Here is a 25,969-nt window from a genome sequence, read left to right as displayed (position 1 = left end):
GGGGTGTAAATAGCAACCGGATACCTACCCCTAAGTGGGAGTGTCTCCCTTGTGTGTTGATTCCCATGTAAAACCGTTCGGGCTTCTCTGGTGATGGGAGCCATCTGACGGTAAAGCTGCAGATCAAATACTTTTGCAAGAGACTCGATTTCATAAGTAGATGGGTAGATGTACATGTACCGAGAATACAGTGCTGGCAAGTAGGTGACACTTTGATGTGGACATGAAGCTGTGTTTGTAGTAGATTTCTACTTGTGTTGCGGGGAGGGGATCTGTCTCGGTATATGGTTTGTTTATATGAATCTGAAGCGTTCTTCTCTCGCATTTCATTCTAATTCCAGTGATACATGCCACAAAGCTGTATACACACTTTCAATGCCGAACGACAGCTGCCAGGCCTTGTCGGCGGCGGGACAGTTGCGTGGGTGTTGCTTCTGCAGCGCGCAGCATGAGGGGTTGGCCAATCAGGTCGCAAGCCACCGCATAGGGATCCAGGGCCCCTGACACATGCCCCCATGCTCAATCCGCGACAGGGATTCGGGGAAGTCGCGTCAAACGGGCAATCATTGGGTCGAGTTGTGGATGAGGAAACACCAGGCCCTGGAGCGAGCTTCCCTTTCAGAGATGCTCCATTCTCGACGACTTCCTCCTTGCCACAACATCATCTTCTCTGACAGAGGAGGCTCGCGATAATAATCATCTATCACCCGCAACCTGAGATACCCCATCACGGCCTTCGCTCTTTTTTCCCGCCTTCTCTTCTCGGTTTGTGCATTTTGTTTGCACCAAGATTACTTTTTTTTGTTGCAGGAAGCCACACCGATCACATCCAGTCACGATTGCTTCGTTTACGCTTGTAATTTGTCTCTCCCCCCGCCCCGAACTGAAAGACGTCCGAGAAAACGAACGATGAGATCGGCTTTTTCATAAGTCAACAAATCCAATACTACCTCCAACCCAACTCCCGCTCTTTGCTTCGCGAACGAAAAGAGGGGAAATCAAAATTACCACACAAACATGGAAGCGGCAACGCCTCCCCCGGCCACGAGCCCAGGCCCCTCGAATGGCATCGGCGGTACGCCCTTTGCCTCTGTCGATGTAGCTCGGGTCATCGATCATATTGCTGTACTGTTGCAAGCTACGCTAGGCGCAACTCGACTGGAGCTTGAATCCCCCGGCAGTTTGCTATCTGGAACCCGGTATCAGGATACTTGGCAACGATGCTCTCGATGGGCCTTGGACACACAAGTCGCCCTTACCATTCAAAAGGACATTGTCGAGTTGGAGCCTATCGAGGAGGACCTCATCGAGGAAGATGTTAGTGTCATTTCTGAAGGTCAGAACATCGATTTGGTGAAAGAGGCACGAAAATCCAGGATTAACAGCGGTGCAGATGGACCTACGCATGTCTACAGTCTTACGTCTGATATGTCCTCGTCTGCAACCTCGACCACCGTCGGTTTTCTTGTGATCCTGAAGCGTGCACAGCCTCTGGACGCATCCATCCCCTTGACCTCCCAGATCCAGATGCTCAACCTTCCCGGCCCGGCCTACACGGCGGTGAACGCTGGTGACCAGGGCTCCATCACTTCCCCGTACGAGGTTCTTCAACTTTATCTTCATAACGGTCTGGCGCCATATTTTGATGCGAGCACCAAGAGCCGGCAGCAGGCGGCCAGCACTGGAAGAGGCCGCGCAGATGCAGACGCAAAGACTGGCATTCCTGTCACCAAGAAGCGCTGGACCGAGCTCGAGCTCAGCTTGTCCCATCTGCAGCAAAATGTTGAGATCCCCGAGGTTTCTCTGCCCTTCCACCCTGTTGTGCAGGCCGCACTCGACCAGGCAAGAGAAAAGCAGACGAAACCTACTATTGATCTGATTCCTGCGCAATTCCTGACAGACAGCGGTTTTCTCAACAATCTCCAGGCCACGGTAAACAGCTGGATCAAGTCGATCCAGGTTATCACTAAGATGACGAGGGACCCGAACACAGGCCCGGCTAACCAGGAGATCAACTTTTGGCTTTCCATGGAATCAGCATTGGAAGGCATCGAAAGCCAGCTTAGGAGCGAAGGTGTCACGCTTACCCTTGAGGTTCTCAAGCATGCGAAACGTTTCCAGGCTACAGTCAGTTTTACCGCAGACACTGGTTTGAAAGAGGCGATGGAAAAGGTGCAAAAATACAATCAGCTCATGCGGGACTTTCCCCTTGATGAACTGCTCTCTGCTACCACCCTCCAGAAAGTGGAAGATTCGGTTGGCCAAATTTTTGCTCACTTGAACAAGAAGCTTAGGATCTGTCCCTACCCAATTCATCGCGCCCTTCCGCTTGTCGGGGCTATTTCGGCCGATTTGGACGAGGCTCTCCACCGCCTGTTGCCAGGCCTGGAGCTTGTCAAGCTCGACTACCAGGAGTTCAGCCGGGTTATCAAGCAGGCCGATTCCATCTTCAGAGTCTGGGATGACAGCATCAAGGAATTCACCAACGTGGCTCGTGATGTTACACGTCGTCGAAACGAGAGGTTTATTCCCATCAAGATCAACCCTAGGCACGGCGACCTGCAGGCTCGTCTTAAATATGTAGCCACGTTCCGTGCCAACCACGAGCAGCTGCAGCGGACTATCGTCAATGTTCTTGGGCCCAAGACCGATGTGAATGGTGTCTCAGAGGGTGCCAACGGCACGGTCGTGGTGGAGGAGATTGGTGACGTTGACGCCGTTGAGGAGGTGAAGCAAGCCTGGGAGGGCTTGAAAGACGTCGACTTGCTTGATGTCACTCCTGAGGGCACGGCCAAGTGGGCTCGCGCCGAGAACACGTACAATGAGCGAACGTCCCGCGTCGAAAACTCCATCATCGCCCGTCTTCGCGACCGGTTGGCGACTGCGAAGAATGCCAACGAGATGTTCCGTGTCTTTTCCAAGTTCAACGCCCTTTTTGTGCGCCCCAAGATTCGCGGTGCTATCGCCGAGTATCAGACCCAGCTTATCGACAACGTCAAACAGGCTATCACCGCCTTGCACGAGCGGTTCAAGCAGCAGTATGGTCACTCAGAGGCACACGCCATGGCCCAGCTTCACGATCTTCCTCCTGTTTCCGGAGCCATCATTTGGGCTCGGCAGATTGAGCGGCAGCTTGACACATACATGAAGAAGGTGGAGGATGTTCTCGGTGCTGATTGGGCTATGCATGCCGAGGGTCAAAGACTCCAAGCCGAAGGTGATTTGTTCCGCAAGAAGCTCGATACTCGGCCTATCTTCGAGGCCTGGTTGCATGATGTGCAGCGGAAGCAGATCACGATCTCGGGTCTCTTGTTCAACATTAACAGGATCCGCTCCGCCGGAAATGTGCTGGAGCTCGCAGTCAATTTCGACGCTCAAGTCATCGCCCTCTTCAAGGAGACTAGGAACTTGGTCTGGCTCAGCTTCCCAGTTCCCCACTCAGTCAACAATGTCGCAAAGGAGGCCAAGCGAGTGTATCCCTATGCTGTCAGTCTCATGGAAAGCGTTAGGACGTTTGCGCAGACCAACCGCCAGATCAATGACATGTCTGAGGTTTCGGTGCTGCTCAGCGGTTACCGCGAAGGGGTGTATCTCTTGATCGCCAAGGGAATCTCTCTGAGGTGGGAATCGTTTGTCAATACGTACGAAGTGCATTTTAAGAACCACGCGCAGAGTGCCATTGACAGCAATTACACCAAGAACGGAGAGAGCAAGCATGTCAAGTTTGTCAAGGATTTCGCCCTAGCAGTATCCCTCCTCCAGACCAAGACCCTTCAGCTGGCCAACATTCATGGATCGGTGGAAAAAGCGCTTGCGGAACTGGAGAAGTGCCCTTATGAAGTCAAGGAATTTGAGGGCCGGCTGACTGCCATTCAGACAGCCGTTGATACACTCAACTTGGAGCAGTATGTTAACCTTGGCTTCTGGGTGGATCGCATGAACAAGCAAATCAAGGCCATCCTTCTCGCCCGTCTTCAGCATGCTGTTCAGGCTTGGATTGAGGCCTTTGAGGACGAGTACTTGGATGACAGGAGTGATCGGAAGAGAACACTCGAGACTGTCAACGCCCCCAAGACTGATGTTCCTGTCATCAAGAAGCTCATTCACGAGATCACCATGCGGAACCAAGTCATCTATCTGGACCCGCCTCTTGAGTTTGCTAGAGCAAGCTGGTTTTCCCAGTTGCAAGAGTGGATCGGTGTCATTTGCAACCTGAAGAAGATCAAGGCCACCCGGTACCAGATGACCATCAGCACGACGGTAGAGGACGAAGCGCGCTTTGACGACCTGCCTAGTGAGTGCACGGATGCTCTCTTGCGTGTGCAGACGTCAGTCGAGAAAAAGATTCGTGAGATTGGCGCCTATGTCGACAAATGGCTGCAATTTCAGTCTTTGTGGGATCTCCAGTCGGAGCATGTGTATGATGTTCTCGGCGACCAACTGTCGAGATGGCTTCAGCTTCTCCAAGAAATCAGAAAGACGCGCCAGACCTTTGACACCACCGAGGTCAGCCGTTCCTTTGGCCATATCACCATCGATTATGACCAAGTTCAGACGAAGGTCAATGCGAAGTACGACCAATGGCAGCATGACATTCTCATGAAGTTTGCCAGCCGGCTCGGCACTCGCATGCGCGAGGTTCACGCCGAGATTGAGAAGGCTCGTAAGGACCTCGAGGGCCAGGCTATGGCGGCCAACTCCACGGCCGAGGCTGTGCAGTTCATCACCATTGTCCAAACCTGCAAGCGCCAGGTGAAGCTCTGGGCGCCTGAGGTGGAGACCTTCAGGCAGGGAGAGTCAACCCTCGTGCGCCAGCGCTATCAGTTCCCTAATGACTGGCTGCATGCTGAGCAAGTGGATGGCATGTGGGATATGCTCAATGAGTTGCTTGCCCGCAAGTCCAAGATTGTGCAAGACCAGACCGACGCGCTCCGTGCCAAGATCATTGCCGAAGACAAGGTGGTTATCGACAAGATCAACGAGGTTGCCGTTCAGTGGAACGAAGAGAAGCCTGTCTCGGGTACCATTGCCCCCGATGTTGCTTCTGCTACCCTCAGCACCTTTGAAACTCGTATCACCAAGCTGCAGGATGACTCGGCCATGGTTGCGAAGGCCAAGGAGGCTCTCGACCTGCCCGCCACTCCTGACACGTCTCTCGGCGTGATTCTTGAAGAAGTTCAGGACTTCAAGTCTGTCTGGGCGTCACTCTCCACCATCTGGAAGAACCTTAATGAGCTGCGCGAGATTCTGTGGAACAGCGTCCAGCCAAGAAAGATCCGGTCCTCTATCGACAACTTGATCAAGATGACCAAGGATATGCCCAGCAGGATGCGCCAGTATGCCGCTTTCGAGCACATCCAGAACATCCTCCGTCAGTTCATGAAGGTCAACCCGATGCTGGCTGAGCTCAAGTCTGAAGCTGTTCGTGACAGACACTGGATCAAAATCTACAAGCAGATCAAGCCTGGCAAGCGGTACTCACCTGTCTCAATGACGCTGGGTGACGTGTGGGACCTCAACCTGGTGGCGACCGAGGTCATCGTCAAGGACATCATTATCCAGGCGCAGGGAGAAATGGCGCTGGAGGAGTTCTTGAAGCAAGTCCGCGAGACCTGGACTGGCTACGGACTCGAGCTCGTCAATTATCAGAACAAGTGCCGTCTCATCCGTGGCTGGGATGATTTGTTTGCTAAATGCAGTGAGAATCTCAATTCGCTGCAGGCCATGAGGCATTCACCTTATTACAAGGAGTTCGAGGAGGAGGCCACTGCTTGGGAGGACAAGCTGAACCGTGTGCACGTTTTGTTTGACGTCTGGATTGACGTGCAGCGCCAGTGGGTGTACCTCGAGGGTGTGTTCACCGGCAATGCCGATATCAAGCACCTGCTCCCCATCGAGTCTTCTCGCTTCCAGAACATCAACAGCGAGTTCTCGGCTGTGATGAAGAAGGTGTACAAGCAGCCCAATGTGTTGGATGTTCTCAACATTCCCAATGTGCAAAAGTCTCTCGAGCGTCTGGCTGAGCTGCTCAACAAGATTCAGAAGGCGCTTGGTGAGTACCTCGAGAAGGAGCGTGTCTCATTCCCGCGCTTTTACTTTGTTGGTGACGAAGACTTGCTGGAGATGATCGGTAATAGCAATGACACCATGCGCATTGCCAAGCACTTCAAGAAGATGTTTGCTGGTCTTAACGGTCTGACTATGGAGGAGGAAGGTGTTATCACTGGCTTCACATCAAAAGAAGGAGAGGTGGTTCGTCTCAAGAAGGAGATTAACCTTGTCAAGACGCCCAAGATCAATGATTGGTTGGCCTTGTTGGAGAATGGCATGAAGGCTACGCTTGCTGAGCTGTTGGCTGAGGCTGTCCAGGACTTCACTCCTATCTTCAACAACGGTGAGATCAACCGGGAGGCGCTCAACAAGTTCATGACGGCGTATCCCAGTCAGATTGTTGTGCTTGCCACTCAGGCTGTCTGGACTACTGCGGTTGAGCAGGCGCTTGCTGAGGGCGGCCAGAGTCTGCCAGCGCTCTTTGAGCGTGAGGTCCAAGTTCTTCGCCTGCTTGCTGATACGGTCCTGGGTGATCTGGAGGTGCTGCTGAGGAAGACATGCGAGCAGCTGATCACCGAGTGTGTTCACCAGCGGGATGTCATTGAGAGGTTAATCAAGGTCAACGCCAGCTCCAACACACACTACCTGTGGCTTCTTCAGATGCGGTATGTGTACACACCTGAGGGAGACTTCTTACAGCGTCTGCACATCAAGATGGCCAACGCCAAGCTCAACTACGGCTTTGAGTATCTTGGTGTTCCTGAGAGGCTTGTCCGCACTCCTCTCACGGATAGATGTTTCCTTACCCTCACCCAGGCTCTTTGCCAACGCTTGGGTGGCTCGCCTTATGGTCCTGCCGGTACGGGCAAGACAGAATCCGTCAAGGCTCTCGGTGTCCAGCTCGGTCGGTTCACTTTGGTGTTTTGCTGTGACGACACGTTTGATTTCCAGGCCATGGGTCGCATCTTCCTTGGTATCTGCCAGGTCGGCGCTTGGGGTTGTTTCGATGAGTTCAACCGTCTGGAGGAGAGGATTTTGTCTGCCGTCTCTCAGCAGATTCAGAATATCCAGCTTGGTCTGAAGCAAGGTGCTGAAGACGACAAGGCTCAGATTGAACTCGTTGGTCGCCAGCTGAAGGTGAACGCCAACACGGGTATCTTTATCACCATGAACCCTGGCTATGCTGGTCGTTCCAACTTGCCAGACAACTTGAAGAAGCTGTTCAGGAGTGTTGCCATGTCCAAGCCAGACAAGGAGCTCATTGCCGAGGTCATGTTGTACTCGCAGGGTTTCAGCCAGGCCAAGCAGCTGTCGAAGCACACTGTTCCATTTTTCGATCAGTGCTCGCAGAAGCTGTCCAAGCAAGCTCATTACGACTTTGGTCTTCGTGCGCTCAAGAGTGTGCTTGTCAGTTCTGGCGGGCTGAAGCGTGCTCGCTTGACGCAGGAGGGAGAGCTAGGCTCGGAGGAGGTCGTTGAGCCTGAAATTCTTGTGCAAAGTATCCGGGAGACCATTGCGCCCAAGCTAATCAAATCGGATGTGGAGATTATGATGGGCATTGAGGAGACTTGCTTCCCTGGAGTCAAATATGTTCCTGCCAGCCTGGAGAAGCTTCGGGGGGCGATTCAGCGGTTGGCTGCGGAGAGGCAGCTGGTTGTCAACGATACTTGGATGACCAAGGTGCTGCAGCTGTACCAGATCCAGGGCATTCACCACGGTGTCATGATGGTCGGTAGTGCTGGTTCGGGCAAGTCTTCTGCTTGGAGGCTGCTCTTGGATGCGTTACAGCAGGTTGAGAATGTGGAGGGTGTGTCCCATGTCATCGACAGCAAGGTCATGTCCAAGGAAGCGCTGTACGGAAACCTCGATTCGACTACCAGAGAGTGGACCGATGGTCTGTTCACGAGTATCCTGCGCAAGATTGTCGACAACCTGCGTGGTGAGGACACAAAGCGTCACTGGATTGTGTTCGATGGCGATGTCGATCCCGAGTGGGTTGAAAACTTGAACAGCGTGCTCGACGACAACAAGCTTCTCACGCTGCCCAACGGTGAGCGTCTCAACCTGCCACCCAATGTCCGCATCATGTTTGAGGTGGAGAATCTCAAGTATGCCACCCTCGCCACTGTCAGCCGCTGCGGTATGGTCTGGTTCAGTGAGGATACGGTCACACCGAACATGCTGGTCACCAACTATATTGAGACGCTGCGGTCTGTTGCGTTCGAGGATCTGGATGAGGATGCTGTCGCTACTGGGCAGAGCTCGGCCAAATCTCTTGCTGTTCAGGCTCAGGCAGCCGACTTGCTACAGGCCTATCTCACGACTGATAACTTCATCAATGAAGCGCTACAGCAAGCTGAGGGCTTCAATCACATCATGGAGTTCACCATTGCTCGTGTCCTTAACACCATGTTCTCTCTGCTGAACAAGGCTGTTCGCGATATCATCGAGTACAACAGCCAGCATGTCGACTTCCCTCTGGAGCCTGAGCAGGTCGAGAATTACATCTCCAAGAAGCTTTTGCTGGCACTCGTCTGGGCTTTGACGGGTGATTGCCCATTGAATGACCGCAAGCAGTTTGGTGACAAGGTTGCTGGTCTGGCCAGCTTCGGCTCCCCTCCTCTGGACAACACAAACTCGCTCATCGACTTTGACGTGTCGTTGCCCAAGGCTGAATGGACACCTTGGCAGAACCAGGTACCTACCATCGAAGTCAACACTCACTCGGTCACGCAGACGGATGTTGTCATTCCCACGCTGGACACTGTTCGCCATGAGGATGTTCTCTACTCGTGGCTTGCTGAGCATAAGCCTCTGTTGCTGTGCGGTCCTCCTGGTTCCGGTAAAACAATGACGCTGTTCAGCGCCCTCCGCAAGCTTCCCAACATGGAAGTCGTCGGCCTCAACTTTTCTAGCGCGACGACGCCTGACTTGCTGATCAAGACGTTTGAGCAATATTGCGAGTACAAGAAGACGCTTAACGGAGTCATGCTTTCGCCCACACAAATTGGCCGCTGGCTTGTCATCTTCTGCGACGAAATCAACTTGCCCGCCCCCGACAAGTACGGTACTCAACGTGCAATTTCTTTCCTCCGTCAGCTCGTCGAACACAACGGCTTCTGGAGGACTTCGGACAAGTCCTGGGTCACCCTTGACCGCATCCAGTTCGTCGGTGCTTGCAACCCGCCTACTGATGCTGGCCGTACCCCGATGGGTCCCCGTTTCCTGAGACATGCTCCCCTTATCATGGTTGATTACCCTGGCGAGGTCTCGCTCATGCAGATTTATGGCACCTTCAACTCGGCGGTTCTCAAGATCATTCCCTCGCTCCGTGGCTATGCCGAGCCGCTCACGCAGGCCATGGTTAAGCTGTATCTCGAGTCACAGCAGAGGTTCACACCCAAGATTCAGCCCCATTACGTCTACAGTCCTCGTGAACTCACCAGATGGGTGCGCGGTGTGTATGAGGCTATTCGGCCGCTGGAGACGTTGTCAGTGGAAGGTCTCATCCGAATTTGGGCCCATGAAGCGTTGCGCCTGTTCCAAGATCGTCTGGTTGCCGAAGAGGAGCGCAAATGGACCGATGATGCTGTCCGCAGAATCGCCATGGAGTATTTCCCCACCATTGATGAGCAAAAGGCGCTTGGTGGACCAATCCTGTTCTCCAATTGGCTCTCAAAGAACTATGTGCCTGTTGACCGCGAGCAGCTTCGCGACTTCGTCAAGGCCAGACTCAAGACCTTTTGCGAAGAAGAGGTCGATGTCCCGCTTATCCTGTTCAATGACGTCTTGGAGCACGTGCTGCGCATTGATCGTGTGTTCAGACAGCCGCAGGGACATCTTATTCTTATTGGTGTCAGCGGTAGTGGCAAGACTACGCTGTCTAGGTTCGTGGCTTGGATGAATGGCTTGAAGGTGTTCCAGATCAAGGTTCATGGCAAGTACTCGGCGGAAGACTTTGATGAGGATCTGAGGGAGGTGTTGAGGAGGTGCGGCTGCAAGGGGGAGAAGATGTGCTTCATTATGGACGAGTCGAATGTGCTGGATTCGGGTTTCCTGGAGAGGATGAATACTCTGTTGGCCAATGCTGAGGTGCCGGGTCTGTTTGAGGGTGATGATTTGGCTGCGTTGATGACGGCTTGCAAGGAGGGTGCTCAGCGACAGGGGTTGTTGTTGGATTCACAGGAGGAGCTGTACAAGTGGTTCACGGGGCAGATTGTCAAGAACTTGCACGTGGTGTTCACCATGAACCCGCCGGAGGATGGTTTGGGTTCCAAGGCTGCGACGTCGCCTGCGCTGTTCAACCGTTGCGTGCTCAACTGGTTCGGTGACTGGTCCGATCAGGCCTTGTTCCAGGTCGGTCATGAGCTCACGCACTCTGTGGACTTGGACAGGTCAAACTGGGCTGCTCCCGATACAATTCCTGTGGCGTACCGCAGTCTCAACCTGCCGCCGTCGCACAGAGAGGCGGTCGTCAACTCCATGGTGTATATTCACTACTCGTTGCAGCGGTTCAACAGCAAGCTCCTCAAGCAGCAGGGCAAGGTCACTTTCCTTACTCCGAGACATTTCCTGGACTTTGTGGCGCAGTATGTCAAGCTGTACAATGAGAAGAGAGAAGATTTGGAGGAGCAACAGAGGCATTTGAATGTTGGGTTGGAGAAGCTGAGAGATACGGTCGATAAGGTTCGGGATTTGAGGGTCAGTCTGGCGGAGAAGAAGGCCCAACTTGAGCAGAAGGATGCGGAGGCCAATGAGAAGCTGCAGAGGATGGTTGCCGATCAGCGTGAGGCTGAGCAGAGGAAGAATGCTTCGTTAGAGATTCAGGTTGCGCTTGGGAAGCAGGAGGCTGAGGTTGCTTCTCGCAAGAAGTTTGTGTTGGAGGATTTAGCCAAGGCCGAACCAGCTGTTGAAGCGGCCAAGGCTAGTGTCGGCAACATCAAGAAGCCCCAGCTTACCGAAGTCAGGTCCATGTCTGCGCCTCCACCTGGTGTCAGGCTGGCGCTCGATTCAGTCTGCACATTGATTGGTCACAAGGTCAACGATTGGAAGCAGATTCAGGCTGTTGTCCGTCGTGATGATTTCATCGCCAGCATCATCAACTTTGACAATGAGAGGCAGATGACCAAGGCGCTGAGGATGAAGATGCGGAACGAGTTCTTGGCCAATCCCGAGTTTACCTTTGAGAAGGTCAACCGTGCCTCCAAGGCTTGCGGTCCGCTTGTCCAGTGGGTTGAGGCGCAGGTGCAGTACGCCGAGATCTTGGACCGTGTTGGGCCGCTGAGAGAGGAAGTGCGGCAGCTCGAGGAACAGGCTCTCCAGACCAAGGCTGAGGCCAAGGCGGTCGAGCAGACGATTGAAAACCTCGAGGCTAGCATTGCCACTTACAAGGTTGAGTATGCGTCGTTGATCAGCGAGACGCAGGCTATCAAGTCGGAGATGTCAAGGGTGCAATTCAAGGTCGACCGCAGTGTCAAGCTGCTTGATAGCTTGTCGAGTGAGAGGACACGCTGGGAGGAGGGCAGCAAGTCGTTCGAGACGCAGATCAGCACACTGGTGGGCGATGTGTTGGTTGCTGCTGCTTTCTTGGCGTACAGCGGTCTCTATGACCAGGTGTTCAGAAAATCGATGATGGAGGATTGGCTGCACCAGCTGCATCTCAGTGGTATTCAATTCAAGCAGCATAATCCTGTCACGGAATACCTCTCGACGGCCGATGAGAGGCTCAGCTGGCAAGCCAACACGCTGCCTGTGGACGACCTGTGCACAGAAAACGCCATCATCTTGCAGCGCTTCAACCGGTACCCGCTCATCATCGACCCCTCGGGCCGTGTCACTGAGTTCTTGCAGCGCGAGTGCAAGGACCGCCGGCTTACCGTGACCAGCTTCTTGGATGATTCATTCACCAAGCAGCTCGAGAGTTCTCTCCGTTTCGGTAACCCGATCCTCATCCAGGATGCCGAACATCTCGACCCTGTGCTCAATCATGTGCTCAATAAGGAGTACCAAAAGACTGGTGGTCGTGTGCTGATCCAGCTTGGAAAGCAGCAGATCGATTTCTCGCCTGCGTTCAAGATTTACCTTTCCACGCGGGATCCTTCGGCCACCTTTGCTCCTGATATCTGCTCGCGGACGACATTTGTCAACTTTACTGTCACTCAGAGCAGTTTGCAAACCCAGTCTTTGGCTGAGGTGCTCAAGTCTGAGCGTCCTGATGTTGATGAGCGTCGTTCCAACCTCATCAAGTTACAAGGAGAGTTCAAGGTTCATCTTCGACAGCTTGAGAAGCGTCTGCTGCAAGCGCTCAACGAATCTCGTGGCAATATACTGGATGATGACAATGTCATCGAGACACTCGAGACTCTCAAGACGGAGGCGGCCGAGATTTCAACCAAGATGAGCAACACCGAGGGTGTTATGGCCGAGGTGGAGGAGATTACGCTGCAGTACAACATCATTGCCAGATCTTGCAGTGCTGTCTTTGCTGTCCTCGAGCAGCTGCACTACATCAATCACTTCTATCAGTTCTCGCTGCAGTATTTCCTGGATATCTTCCACTCGGTCTTGCACGGCAACCCGCACTTGGAGGGAGAGCAGAATCATAACGTCAGGAGAGATATCATTGTCAAGGATCTCTTCGTGGCTGCCTTCAAGCGAACTGCTCTGGGTCTGTTGCAAAAGGACAGGATCACGCTTGCCATGCTGCTTGCTCAGGCATCGCCCTACAAAATGGACAAGGGCCTGTTGGATGTTATTCTTGATGAAAAGGTGGAGGGTAAGGACCTCTCGACTGACATTGGCGCCAAGGACGAGGTCTTTGCTCGGGCCAGGCGTATCACTGCTCTCAAGGACAAGATTGAGAATGTGCCTGAGGCGGACTGGGACAAGTTTCTTTCGGAGGAGCTTGCTGAGAACTTCGTGCCCAAGATCTGGGATGACAGTGTTGCTGAGACGGATCGCGCTCTCATATCGCTGCTCTTGGTCAAGCTTTTCCGTCTTGATCGGTTCGTCCCTACTGCCGAACGGTTTGTAACATTGGTGTTTGGCAATGATCTGTTTGACATTGTCGAGGATCTCAAGCAGACTGTCGATCAGGTTTCTGCTACTCGCCCCATTTCCCTTGTCTCTAGCCCTGGCTTTGACGCCTCTTACAAGGTTGACAGTCTGGTTGAGCGCATGCGTGTCCGCTGCACCAACATTGCCATGGGTTCCAACGAAGGTCTGGCCAGTGCGGACAAGGCTATCAGCAATGCTGCCCAGACCGGCTCTTGGGTCCTCATCAAGAACGTCCACTTGGCTCCGACTTGGCTTCAGTCACTTGAGAAGCGGATGGAGAGCCTGAACCCGAACCCAGAGTTTAGACTGTTCCTGTCTATGGAGTCTTCGCCAAAGATTCCTGTTAACCTGCTGAGAGCATCCCGAGTGTTGATGTACGAGCAGCCTGCTGGTGTGAGGGCCAATATGAAGGACTCGATGGGCTCGCTGAGCACAAGGAGCGTCAAGTCACCTGTGGAGAGAACGCGACTGTATCTGTTGCTGTCGTTCCTGCATGCTGTGGTGCAGGAGAGGCTCCGGTATGCCCCCAATCTGGGTTGGAAGGGGTTCTGGGAGTTCAACGATGCTGATGTAAGTCCCTCCGAACAACTTTTGCTGGAAATTGACAGGACGCTAACATGGAAAATAGTACGAATGCTCCGCCTTTGTCATTGACACTTGGATCGACGTCGCCGCACAAAACCGCACCAACATTGCGCCGACCAACATTCCCTGGGACATGATCCGGTACTTGATCACAGAAACCTACGGAGGCAAGATTGACGACGAAGGGGACATGAACATGCTGCGGCAGATCGTGTCTACTTTCTTGACCCCGGCCGCGTTTGATATTGGTCACAAGCTTGTCGAGGGCACGCCCGAGACGGGGAGCGAGGAGCTGGTTGTTCCCAGCGGAACGTCCCTTCAGGAGTTTATGGGGTGGATCCAAAGGCTGCCTGAGAGAGAGCCGCCTACGTATTTGGGGTTGCCGGCGAATGCGGAGAAGTTGTTGCTTGTTGGGTTGGGGAGGAGCTTGATTGGGAATCTGAAGAAGGTGGTGGATTTGCTGGATGAGGGTGAGGTTTTGATGGAGGTTTAGGGGAGCCGAATGGTGAAATGGGGGTGGCTTAAAGGGGTGAGAACGATGTATGATAATTTGTTGGGTCAATATTGTGTACAAGTCAAGGTTGTTGTGAGGACGTGTTGGAGTGTGAATAGTGGTATAGCCGTTTGACAATATATCTTGTTTGTTTTGCTTGGGGAGAATAAATGTTTGGCGCACGGTGTTTTATGGAGTTGAATTGCTGTGAATGTCAAGTTTGGGTGTATGTTCTGCGAGGATCCCTCTGGTTCTGGGCTTCGAAGAGTCAGCAGCGAAACCGGCTTGTCCAAGGGAGACACTTGACAACATCCATCCACCAAAACCCTCTTGATAACAATTGTTCCATCATCCTTGCTAGAAAAAAACCGAGCCGTGATTGCACCTGCAAGTCCTCTACGTCATGTAACCCACCCCCAATCTCCCAACCGCAGGCAACTGGCAACAACCGGAAAAGTGATTGATAGAACTCCCATCCGCCTCGGCCGGTCATTTTCCCCCGGTTCATCTCCAAATCAAGCTTTGCAACTCATCGGTACCGGCAGATTGGAGCTGCGAGCACGGCAACGTCGGTGACAAAGGCCGAGTCCGCGATCGTTTGATGTTGAGGGTTGCTGTTGTATCTGTCCGCGTATCGCCCTCTTGGTTGTAGTCAGCATATCCACTACATCTACCCGGATACCTGAGGGTCCGGAGATATGACCAAGTTATTCTGCCACCTCTCAAGTTTGCGGATTCTGTTGGTCGTCTTTTCTGCTGCAGAACTGTCAATCGTTATTTTGCGAGTGGGCTGGCGGTGTTTCAAATTGATGATGACATCACATCTCTCTTCATCCTCACCACCATCCTGGTAACCATCTCGACGGTCTTGACAAACGTGGAGGCTTTTGTTTGTTTGTCTCGATCTCAAGCATCAATCATTCGAATGCTATGCAAGGTACGGGACACAGTAACGATGAACCACCCCCCTCCTCCCCATCATGGAGGGCGACCACCAAACGGCATTGGGTGCAGTGCACGCCGTCAGGGGATCTTCAGGGGTAAAGGAAAACCACAGCCTCAACCACCCATTGTTACACCCAGCAACCGGAAAATCCGGCTCCCATTTATTTGCCAGAGGAGAAAAATGATATTCAGGCACGACTTCCCTTTCCATCCCCACCCCTCCCTACCAAAGCTTGTTCCTGTCTGGATCGTCCCCAAATCTCACCCAATCCCATCGTTTGATGATGTGTTGGTTGGTTTCATGCATGTCCAAAAGGAAGATGCGATTCTCGATCTTGCCAACCGGAACCAAAATCGTTGCGCTATTCACGCAGTCACCTGTAGTATGCCCGTAGCACCCACAGTCGTCATCATCATCATCATCATCATCATCATCCAACAGCTCCACTTTGTCAAAGAGGCAGTGTCATTGCTTTCAGAATCCGGGGGAAGAAAAAAATCAGGTACGGGCGGCACAGTTCGAATCTCACCGGTTTGGAGGCCGGAAATCACGACCTCAGAGCTACGAGCTTGGCCAATGACATTTGGATAGCTGTTTCTCATCTGCCTAACTGCGGCGCAGTCCACGCTGAATATTATCCCCGTGGAGAGTCCGAGGTTGAAGGATCTCAAAGACTGTTCAGCAATTGAGCAATATGAAAACATAAAAACTTTAGACATAAAATATGTGCTTGTGGTCTTCAGATCGTGGGTGACAGCAGCCTCGACAATGTCAATGTAAATATATACAAATACACCATCCGTTGACCAGCACTTGGCCAACTTCATGTGTTCACCCACCCTTTTGCCATGTCAGTCTTTTCCAGAATCGCTTCATGCCAGTCAGTCGATTCCGGCCCTAACCATCCCCTATTAAATCCATCACCACAGCTGTCACCCAGAACGGAAAGAACCCCATTCAGACCGTGCCTTTTCTTTCCAGCCCAAAAAGAAAACCTATCTTTTCTTGACCGCACACATAACTTTATCTTGCCTCCCAACCCAACTCAAACAACCATCAGGCAAGCAGTAGCGATTGCAACGGAAGTGTCCCCCTTCCCTTATCTCCCAGTGTATCCACCCAGCCCGAAAACGCCATTGGTATCGTGGAATGCAAATGCAGTAATGAAGAAAACGAAAACTCGTCGCGAAAAATGCCCCAGAGAAAAAAGATAGTCGGGATTCGTTCGTGTACGTCATGAAAACCCAGCCCAGCCCGCCGACCCCTAATTTTCCAACCCAGAAAATTGCAAAACGAAAAAATTGATCGAGAAAAACCCCCAGTCTAATAATCGGGGTCTGGATTGGTGGCTCTCAGCACTCGTGGCGCATCAAGTCGTCTGGAATAGTCGTGGTTGTCTTGTAGGGAGTTGACGCTGTCGCGGCTTCGGTTCGGATCGCGTACGTAGAACGGGTCGAGTCGCGGGTCAATGGGCATGAGCTGGCTTCGACGTTTGGCCTCCCATGTTAATGGCTGCTCCGTCACTTGAGGGGCTTTTGACCCCATAGAGCCCATGCCCGAAGCACTACCACCTCTCATGGGTGAGATAAATCCCTGCTGCTCTTCTTGTCTCCTCTTCTTCCACAAGAGCCAGACGAACAGTCCAAGAACCGACAAGCCGCCGATGATGCCTACGGCAATGCCGGCAACGGCTCCGGCCTGCAGGCCACTGCTAGAACTTGGCACCGTCCCGCCGGTAGCTTGGGGAAAGGCCGCCGTCACAGTTTTGACGACGCCTCCAACGGTTACCGTCTCCACTGCGCCGCCCGGTTCCGACGTGACGACTTGATCAGGCTATCGAAAAGTCAGCAATGTTCCATCTCAAATCAAAACAATAAAATATCGCCAGCCATCGCAAACAAACTTAAAAACAATATATATATATTTATAAAAAAAACAGGGCATACAGGAGATGAAGCTGAAGAAGATACACTCGCCGAGGAGATCGACGGTGTCACGGTCACTGTGATGTGCAATGTGCTCTGCACAATCTCAGCCTCAGTGGTCACGATAGTCACAGGGACGGGTGCAGGGACATGGGCCTGGGTGGTATGGGAAAGTTAAAAACGGCCGTAACTCCAGGGCTCTCAAGCGCGGCCAAGAGATGGAACAACGACTCGTGGTGCTGAGGCAGACAAAAGAAAAACGGCTGCGGGAGGGCTTCGGCGGGCATTCTGTGTTGTGCGCTCGAAAACTGGGGAGTACTTACGGATGCTGTTTTGGACGGCTGTCGGGTAGTGGAAAATGGGGCTGGCGGCGCTGTTGCTGTAGGCTTGAACTGGGCAATCTCAAGATACCCATAAACAGGACCCTTTCCACCGCAAATATCGTCGGGATAGCCCGGGCATGGAAAACTGCAGTCCGAGATGTCGTTCTGATCGGCCTTGTTAGGGACGGTGCTTGAGCACCAGCACTTTTTCTCGAGCAAAATTGCGAAAGCAAAGTTCAGATCCGTGCAGTTTATTCTGCAACGACCCATGCTCTGGAAGTCGCTGACAACTATCAGGAGTCACAACGTCAGTATACTGAAGCCGTGTGCCAAGATGACTGACCACCTACATGGGTCAAACTTGAGACCAGTGTTGTATCTGGCACAATACTCCATTGGGATAGAGGGCGTTGCCTGAGAGCGGCTGGATAGCAGAGCAACGATGCCAAAGAAAGCCCAGACAAGGGCGGTTAGGGGCTGCCCCATGGTGGGCGAGGCTGTATGGTGTGGTATTGGTGTGTTGTGTCGGTGTTTGTTGACCCTAGGAAGAGCAGCTGGTGGATCTCTCGTTTGGTACACGGCGATGTATTTCGTTGTCAATCGAGTCGAAAATCCCACGCAACTGTTCCCAGTAGATCCTCACACACGAATTGGCTGGGATTGGGCCACGGCCATGCCAGGTTGGACAATTTTGTCAGGTTGGGTAGTGGTGAAAGAGATATTTGCTGACAGCGGGTTTCGGGGAAAGTTGGAGACACCTGAGTCCGATCAGACCGGCTGGAGATTGGAGACCTGATGGTTCGTACGAGAGACCTGAGCGAGAGAGCCGGAGATGGGATGAGTCCGTGAGCTAGAATTGAACACGGCGAAGCCGCGCGACGGACAGAACAGGACAGCGAGTGTATTTCCGCGAGGGTGTTGAAGGAGGAAGGAAGAGGAGAAAAAGGTGGTGTGTGTGGCGGCGTGGGGAGCGTTTGCAGGTAAAAAAGAGAAAACCAGCCGGCCGAAGCACCAACAATGAGCAGGTGGGGACGGCGAGGAGAGGCGGGTGTTTGATGACAAGGATTGGGTGAGAAGGAGCCAGATCTGACCAGCGCTGTTGCCGATAAGTCAACTGATGGGCGAAGATGGCTCCGCTGTTGCTGGTTCAAGAGCACAAGTAATGAAATACTGGTACGGAGTGAGTACACGCTCAACGCTTCCCCAGTGTCAGCAGTTTCACCTGCTGCCTCTTTGTGTTTTTTTTTTTGGGTTGTTTTTTTTAAAGTATTTGATGGGACACAGCTTCACACGTTTCTTGGGGACGGGAGAGCTGGAGGAGGAGAGGGGCTGCATGAACACCTGGAAGGCACAGCGCTGCCGCAGGGAAGGGTTGACAGGGCAAGCAGCCCCGCTGAGTGGTGAGGCTAGCGGAGCTCGGGCTCACGGGAAACAGCAACAACTAGGAAATGGATAATGGGCCCATGGCGTCACTGCCCTCGCTTCTCTTCGTGATTCCCAGAGCTATCCACGCAGCCCCCCGGTAGCCAGTACTTGGGATTCTCTGGGTACGTTAGTGGTTCTGGGCGCTGAAATCCACTCGTGGCCAATGGCGGCACGCTGAAACCGCTGGAGCGGCCTGTAGTGCCGTGAGATGCGCAGGATGCCCGGTCCAACCTTAGCACTGGGTCGCTGGGCGGGGTAACCGGTACCCATTCTTCAGCTCACTTGGGTCTTGGGCATCGTGGAAATCGAGCCGCGAAAGACGCCGCCCGTTCCTGAAGATCTTTCTCATCGGTGGCTTGCGGAATTCTCGTTATCCTTCGAACCAATACACGCCTCACCCGAGATTGTTCGCGACCTGTCCACACAACCCCTTATCAAGGGCTTCAGAGACAGCTCAACGCGGCAGCAACAGCAACGCTTTAAGTGGGTGGTTGGCATGCTCGGCGCATCTCGGGACCCCGTTCTCCTTGGACAAGGAGGACGTGACTGGCAGTGGGTGGAATGCAACAGAATACGGGACAGTGCGACTCCACCACCCTCGTCGAGATCTTCTGATACGCGCGACAATTTTTCCAGGCACGTTTCCTGATGGCTATCAATCTGTTAATAATTAGTGACAGGCTTAGCGCTACCAGGACCGCGATGGCCCTTGTAACGGTTGTGGACCACGATACGCCGTGGGTCGACAGCACACACACCACCATATGCCCTAGCACTAGGGCGTCGAGACGTCAGCCAAGGCTTATGAGATTCTCGAGTCGGGCATTTCGTGGAGGAGGAACACATTCATCGCGGTTGTGAGCTTCCATTCCCGTTCCGACTGTCCGTGATTGATATGGATGGGCTCCCAGCAGAGGAAGCCAGCAAGTGAGACAGGGCGGCAACCTGCATAACCCGAAACAGCTGCTGATGAAGGCGCAGACAGACGTGACAGCTATCTCCTTGCTCCCGACGGCCCCTATTTCCTACTACAAACCTCTGGCACCAGACCCGTGTTCAAGCGACTCGCACATTTCACCTTTTTGTTTGAGGCTTTCGTCGGCAGCAACGGCATCTCAAGCTCTCGGCGGAGGGCTCAAGCTCTCACACTTGCTGCAAGCACGAAGCACCCCCTAATGCAGTGCTCTGCACACGCACGACATGGATATCGGCCTTTGTGTGCACCTGTGGCCAGTGACTCAGCTGCTTCCATCTTCAGGTGAGGACACCTGAACGGTTGGCTGATGCCACCCTCACGAACCTGCAAAGACGATTCGTATACGACACCCTGCTCGAGGCCGGCTTTGGTCAGAGATAGGAGACATTTGTCCAGTGGAAAACGGTGGTTGTCAACCCAACGGCAGCGACCAGCCCTTGGAGATCTTCCCGCAGCGTAGGATGGGGTCACCAGAAACGGCACCACAGATTATGCAGCAAAAGTCCATGTGAATCGATGCCCTCGTATTGCCGACTGCGCCCCTCAAGACGAGACGACACGCGTCCGCCCCTATAAAAGCCATTGTCAGCCAAGACAATACAGAGAAGTTGTGGTTATGGCTACTCGTACTCCATGAATGTTCCCAACATGTTCGTCAGCATCCTGTCCTCCCAAGACAGAAGAAGCGTTCGACATTGAAACCATCAACCGCACGCGGGGGTCACTACCCGCATCAACGCCCAGCCTCCACCCCGCGATGTTACCTGTGCAAAGGCAGTGTAGCATCCAGGCTACAGGTGGGAAAAGACCTCCGGGATCGAATTGTTCTTTCTGCATCGTTGTATGTCAGTCTTGGTCCTGCGGCTCAACCAGGTTTTACCGGCCGCAATACCAGCGATAAATACAAACCTGAGGGGCGAGATAACATTGATGATGCGGCCGTTACTAACTGGTTGTTGTGGGGGAACGGAACAGCTCATTGTTTACCCTCTTTTCCACCCTGTGCGCGCATTCTGTCCAACCAAATTCTGGACGCTCAGGAAAACATTGTCTCGAACCTGTCGTGGTTGCTGTCACGCAAGACCCTTCGGCGCTGCCACAACAGCAAGCAGGCCACAGTCAAAACTTCCGTAGCGTCCTGCCCCCAAGGCGTCACAAGGCAAACCGTCGTGAACGGTCTCTTCTTTCTCGTCTATCACTTTCTCTTTGTTTGTTTGTCTCGATCATTTACTCAAGGGTGGGCGAGCTGCTTACCGACAAATTCACCGCCTGTCTATCTTGCCCAGCCTGCGGGCGGGATCCAGCAAGAAACACTGCTGTGTGTGTGCGAGATGTTGTCTCATCTGGTGACGATTTTGCTCATGATGGCGGTGAGTCCCACAGCTAGCAGAAATGCGGGGGGGGAAGAACACTGCACTCTGGCCCTGTCTAAACAGATGTCGCGATCTACCCTTTGGGGAAAAGCTTCCTTGGTGGGATCTGCATGAACCGAATTCATCAGCGCTGCTTTTTTTTCATCTTTGCCAGTCCGCGCCAGTCAAGAGGCTCGTTTCCGGAATGGCCAAATTCTCGCGAGAGTTGACGATTTCCCGGCTGAGGCCGGGCTAGCTCTTTTACTCTTTAGCAGATCTTAGCATTGTCGATCGGTTTGTCTTGGCGGGGAGCGTGGCTGGACGGTTGATGATCTGATTGGCGATGTGATATCGTGAGGTGCCGGGTCAGCGAAGCCGGTGTGCCTAGGCTGGTCGGCACGGTGTTATCGCGGCTGAGATCATCAGATCTCGGGTGTGAGATGAGGGTGGGTGAGAATCGTGTTTTCAGGCAGCGCTGTCACCTTTCGAGGAGCTGTTTCTGAGGTATGCCTCTGAGGGCTCACGATCTGCCTGCCACGATAGCTGGTATCCACGGGGGTATATATGAGGGTGGCAGAGATGCAATATATCGAGAACACGATTAATGAGCTGTATCAACGTCCCAGAAAGCCCTTTCCACACATTATCATCTTTTCACCTGTTATTCTCGCAGCTATCTATAGATCTTGGTCAATTACAAGGTACCTTTGCTTTCTTCTCTCAAACGAATGCTTCCAAAGACTACTGCTACACCTCGTATCGCACTGCCGAGTCCATCCACCACCAATTACAAAAACGATAACCCAAAAATAACCCCGTATAAACGCCTTTTGACCGTTCCAAAACGAGCGAGCACTATCCAGGTGCTTAGTTCATGACCAGTATCAAAGCAGTCGAAGTATCTATCACCCCTTTTTGGGCGTCACCTCGTCCTCTTCACCCCCTCTCAGCGAGCTTCTCGAGCTCTTCGTTTCGATGCTCTCCACCATCTCCAATACCCTGGACCTCGACTTCTTGGGTCGCATGACTCTCTCTGGTGTCATGGTAGTGGGACTCAGGCTCACCCCAGGGTTCACCTCCAACCTCTCATACCTAACCGCCTCGGCAGTGTGCAACCCCTCGGTCTTGATCTCCGCCTGGCGCAAAGACGTGGAAGGTGATATCCCCATCGTATGCGTGGTCGTGATACTGCCCGCGACTGACTCCCTCTTCCTGTCTCTCTCCTCGTCTTCCTCGCCCTCTGGTGGCCGTAACAGCTCAATCTCGGGCAGCTTGCCCTTCCCCTTGTCCTGCTCTGTCGGAGCAGGCGGTCCATTCGTATCCCAAGTATCATAGTACCGGGCGTCAAACTCCCTATCCCCCTCCCTCACCACCTCCCCCACCTCCCCTTCCTGCTCAATCTCCGCATTCACCACCCTCAACCTCTCCTTTGGGACAGTAAACATAACCTGCACCAACCTCTGCTCCACCGCCCGCTCAACATCCCACTCCCCGTCCTGCGTCTCTTCCCCACCCCAGCTCTGCCGGTTCTGCTTCCGTCTTTGCAGCGTCCCCTGCCTCCGAACCAACCCGCCATCCACCCCCGTGCCGGCCTCCAGCTGCCCTCCCGGGCTGCTCAGATCCTCTCTGCTCCCCCCCGTCGCCGACGACTCCGGCGTTCCCTTCTCAAACACCCGCCTTATGCTCCCCAACCACGACCTCCGCTGCGGAGCTTTTGATTTCGAAGGACTCCCGGGCACGTAAACATAATCGGCATCCTCCTCGTCTTTGTACCCGTCATAATTGTAAATCTCATACCCGCCCTGCCCGTCATCATACGTCTCAGCCTGCCGACCGCCGTGCAGCAGCCCCGGGCCTTCGCTCTGCAGAACAGGAAAACTAGACCTCGCGGTGCTAAACGTCGGTGCAGAGGAGGAGCTGCCTCCACTGCCACTGCTGGATGGCTTGGCCTCCCCAGCGGCCGTGGCAACCCTCAGTTGCTGTCTCTCCGCACCAGGAACAAACGAGAATGCGCTCGCTTCAGAAAGGTTACTTCCTGTCCGTTCCTCAACCAAGAGAGTAGGCGTATCGGGTCCTCTGGTTGGTGACCGGGTGCCAGTAACGCTATTCTGACGGCCCAGATACAACCTCGGGGGCGTCTTTGCCGCGATGGACTTGCTTCTCCCGATTCTAGCGGCGAGTACTGCGTCGGCGACATCAACGTCGTTTTGCCAGTTTTGCACCTCTGGATCTTGAGGTTTCGGAGGTGGTGCTGGTGCTGGTGGTTTGCGCTCGGGGCTGGAGCCGCCGCTTCGGGAGCTGATGCTCGGTGGGGGGAAGAAGCCGCCGATGGGGGTGGTGGCTGCTGTCGGCGTCAAGAACGGGTCGTCATCCTCGGACGAGTCCCGTGGCTTTTCTGGGCTCGCACGGCCAAGGTTACGGTGCCGGGGTTGCTGGCCGAGGTCGCCCTCGTCGTCCTCGTCGGCTTCGTAAATCGGCGAGATGAGATTTGACCGGCCTGCTCCTCCTCCGGGCCCAAATTCGTACGATGTCGACTTGTTGGTCGGCTGGTATAAACCTCTCGCGTTCTTCGCCGAGGGTGGTGGTGGTGGCATATACAAAGAGCCCCCGGTCTTTCTGACTCCACCTCGCAAACCCTCGTAAGCTAGTGACTTTCGCCCTTGAGAATAGGGGTCGCCGCCACCAATGTACCATTCCCTGGCCGAAGCCGCAGTCCAAGGGAGCATCAACCCGTGTTCCCGCTCAAGCATCTCGTCGTCATTATCATCCGACGTAATCCCCCTCGGGAGGGAACCATTGATACCCTGTGACAAATCCCGGAGGGCATCGTTTCGAGAGCGAGTTTGCTGTTGGCGCCGACGCCAAAAAATGAACACAGCCACCGAAAACAAGACCAGAAACCCAACACCCAGTCCAACACCAAGACCAATCTGCGTCTTCTTGGTCTCGTCACCCCCTTCTCCCTGGCCGTCGTCGCCCGATCCGCTCCCCTCGCTTCCCTCACCCCCCTGCCCACTCCCCGCCGAACTCGAACTCGGGTTTGGAAGTACATACTCATCAACCCACTCCATCCTCTTCAAATCCAAAAACCTCAACCCCTCCCCATCCCCGTCCTGTCTCTTTCTCTTCATCTCCTCCCCACCGATCCTCCAGCCCCCATAAACAACCATAACATCCCCCGGCAGCACCGCAGCCCCATGCCCGTATCTCCCTTCCCCCTCGCCACTTCCTTTTACTCCCTCTCCATCCGCCCATGCCCAATCCCCCAACCCCCCCAACCCCATATCGACCACCACCACCTCCGGCTCCGCCCTCTGCCCCATATCCCCCACCCACCCTCCATAAATCACCAGCTTCGTCCCATCCTCACTCAAAACAGTAGTGTGCCCGCTCCGACTGTCCACTTTCTTGTCTCCGTGAATAGGGATAAAACTCCACGTTTCTTCAGGCAGTGACCAGACTGCAGCGGTGCTCATGTTGATAAATGCTTGTTGGGTGTGTCCACCAAGCAAAACCCAGCCGTTTTGCTGGGTCAGGGCTCGTTCTCCAGACGCGGTGGTCCGGTTGGAGAGGGAGGGCTGCAGGGCGGTGAGGGTGAACCCCGCGTTTGGGATGGGGGGGCCGGGGGAGGAGAGGTATTCCCCTTCTTGGGAGGAGGTGGTTGAGGGGGCTGAAAGGGGGAGGCGGAACATGGAGTTGGAGTAGATGGCCGAGGATTGCTGGCTGTCGTAAGGGATGGGGTCGGAGAGGTTGGTGAAGGGACACATACCCCCGTACAGGTAAAGGGTCGGCGGGGAGACAGCAGGAGCCAGCTGGAGGGAAAAGGAGATTGTACTTCCCAGGTGGAAGGGCGTAAGAGAGGGTTGGGGGTGGGGGTGCCATCGGGGAGGGGTTGATGATGCTGAGTCTGGGGACCATGTCCAGAGGGAGCCATCGGACTGGGAGGAGCAGTCGCCGGCGAAAATACCCAAGGTGCCGTTGGCGAAGATAGTCGGCGTGAAGGCGCCGGTGATGGGGGGGGTGGATAACACTGTTGTGGTGAGAGATGAAAGGTTCAGTGACAAGAGCTCGACGGCGCTATCGTCTCCGGTGGGCGTGAAGATGTAAGCTGCGCCGATGGGATGCCCATTCTTGTCTGGTGGTGGGAGAAGAATCGTTGTTGGAATGTATGGAAGCTGCGCCGAAGCCAGCGTGGAAAATACGAGTGCTGTTGCCGTCCATCTTGTCCTGGACCCCAGGCGGCGAGGTCCCGCCATTGTGGTCGCCCCCCGAATGTCGCACCACAGGAATGTTGGTGTTTAACTCAGGGACAGCCCGTCGCAAGCCTCAATCCAACTCCTCCTCACAAACAATACATTGTTCTCTGCCGTCTTCGAGATGCTTGTCCTTGCTGGGTCCAATATCGAATCCAAACAAACACTAACCCCACCGCGCCCGCTGTTGCATCCGATCTTCGATCTTAGTTCGCCTGTGGAGTTGACGAGCGTGTCCTGTATAGACCAGGGTTGATGGTTGTATGTTATATATTTGCCGTCGCAAACCTCAGAAGAAAATCGGAACCAGGTCTTGGTGAGCCGGCACGAACTCTTGTTTTGCTATCCTCTCTCTTCCGTCTTTCCCGCCACGTCAAAAAAGAGAAGGCGCCAGCCTGGTCAGTCGCAAAAAAGAGGTTCCACCAGAAACCATTCCAAGAAGATGGCAGGAAATATCCACTCTTGCTACTCAGCTCCGGCTCCGAAAACTGCTTCAGCAAGAAATCGAGATGGCTGGAGAAATGGAGTCTTTTTCTTCTTGTTGTTCCCCAGAGCAATCCAGACCCTTGAATCGACAGAAAGCA

The 25,969-nt window shown here is 53.8% G+C and overlaps 3 protein-coding genes across 3 annotated transcripts; 1 reads left to right on the top strand and 2 right to left on the bottom strand.

The window, feature by feature from the left end:
• The first annotated feature begins 595 nt into the window (after nucleotides 1–595).
• On the top strand, nucleotides 596–14,381 carry DYN1 (dynein heavy chain). Its single transcript, XM_062908875.1, has 2 exons — nucleotides 596–13,677; nucleotides 13,736–14,381. The coding sequence occupies exons 1-2, from the start codon at nucleotides 1,018–1,020 to the stop codon at nucleotides 14,183–14,185; spliced, it is 13,110 nt and encodes a 4,369-aa protein (XP_062772039.1). The 5' UTR covers nucleotides 596–1,017; the 3' UTR covers nucleotides 14,186–14,381.
• Nucleotides 14,382–15,838: 1,457 nt separating this feature from the next.
• On the bottom strand, nucleotides 15,839–18,667 carry QC763_123100 (uncharacterized protein). The gene is made up of 3 exons (XM_062908874.1): nucleotides 17,730–18,667; nucleotides 17,380–17,669; nucleotides 15,839–16,964 (listed from the first exon to the last, which is right to left on the bottom strand). Exons 1-3 carry the CDS (start codon nucleotides 17,863–17,865, stop codon nucleotides 16,455–16,457), a joined length of 936 nt encoding a protein of 311 aa, XP_062772038.1. The 5' UTR covers nucleotides 17,866–18,667; the 3' UTR covers nucleotides 15,839–16,454.
• A 3,370-nt stretch (nucleotides 18,668–22,037) lies between these two features.
• QC763_123090 (uncharacterized protein) lies at nucleotides 22,038–25,388 on the bottom strand (the record flags this gene model as incomplete). The annotated part of the gene is made up of 1 exon (XM_062908873.1): nucleotides 22,038–25,388. One exon carries the CDS (start codon nucleotides 25,386–25,388, stop codon nucleotides 22,038–22,040), a length of 3,351 nt encoding a protein of 1,116 aa, XP_062772037.1.
• Nucleotides 25,389–25,969: the final 581 nt, after the last annotated feature.

The sequence above is a fragment of the Podospora pseudopauciseta genome, chromosome 1 (assembly GCF_035222475.1).
Source record: "Podospora pseudopauciseta strain CBS 411.78 chromosome 1, whole genome shotgun sequence".
Taxonomy (NCBI): Eukaryota; Fungi; Ascomycota; class Sordariomycetes; order Sordariales; family Podosporaceae; genus Podospora; species Podospora pseudopauciseta.
The sequence above is the reverse complement of the archived record's forward strand: the minus strand, read 5'-3'. Positions and strand labels throughout refer to the sequence as shown.

Coding starts and splice junctions, on each gene's coding strand:
- QC763_123100 (XM_062908874.1), bottom strand. CDS start 17,865: ATGGGGCAGCCCCTAACCGCCCTTGTCTGGGCTTTCTTTGGCATCGTT. Junction 17,670..17,729: donor TGGTCTCAAGTTTGACCCAT/GTAGGTGGTCAG, acceptor GACTCCTGATAG/TTGTCAGCGACTTCCAGAGC. Junction 16,965..17,379: donor AGCCGTCCAAAACAGCATCC/GTAAGTACTCCC, acceptor ACTTTTCGATAG/CCTGATCAAGTCGTCACGTC.
- DYN1 (XM_062908875.1), top strand. CDS start 1,018: ATGGAAGCGGCAACGCCTCCCCCGGCCACGAGCCCAGGCCCCTCGAAT. Junction 13,678..13,735: donor GGGAGTTCAACGATGCTGAT/GTAAGTCCCTCC, acceptor CATGGAAAATAG/TACGAATGCTCCGCCTTTGT.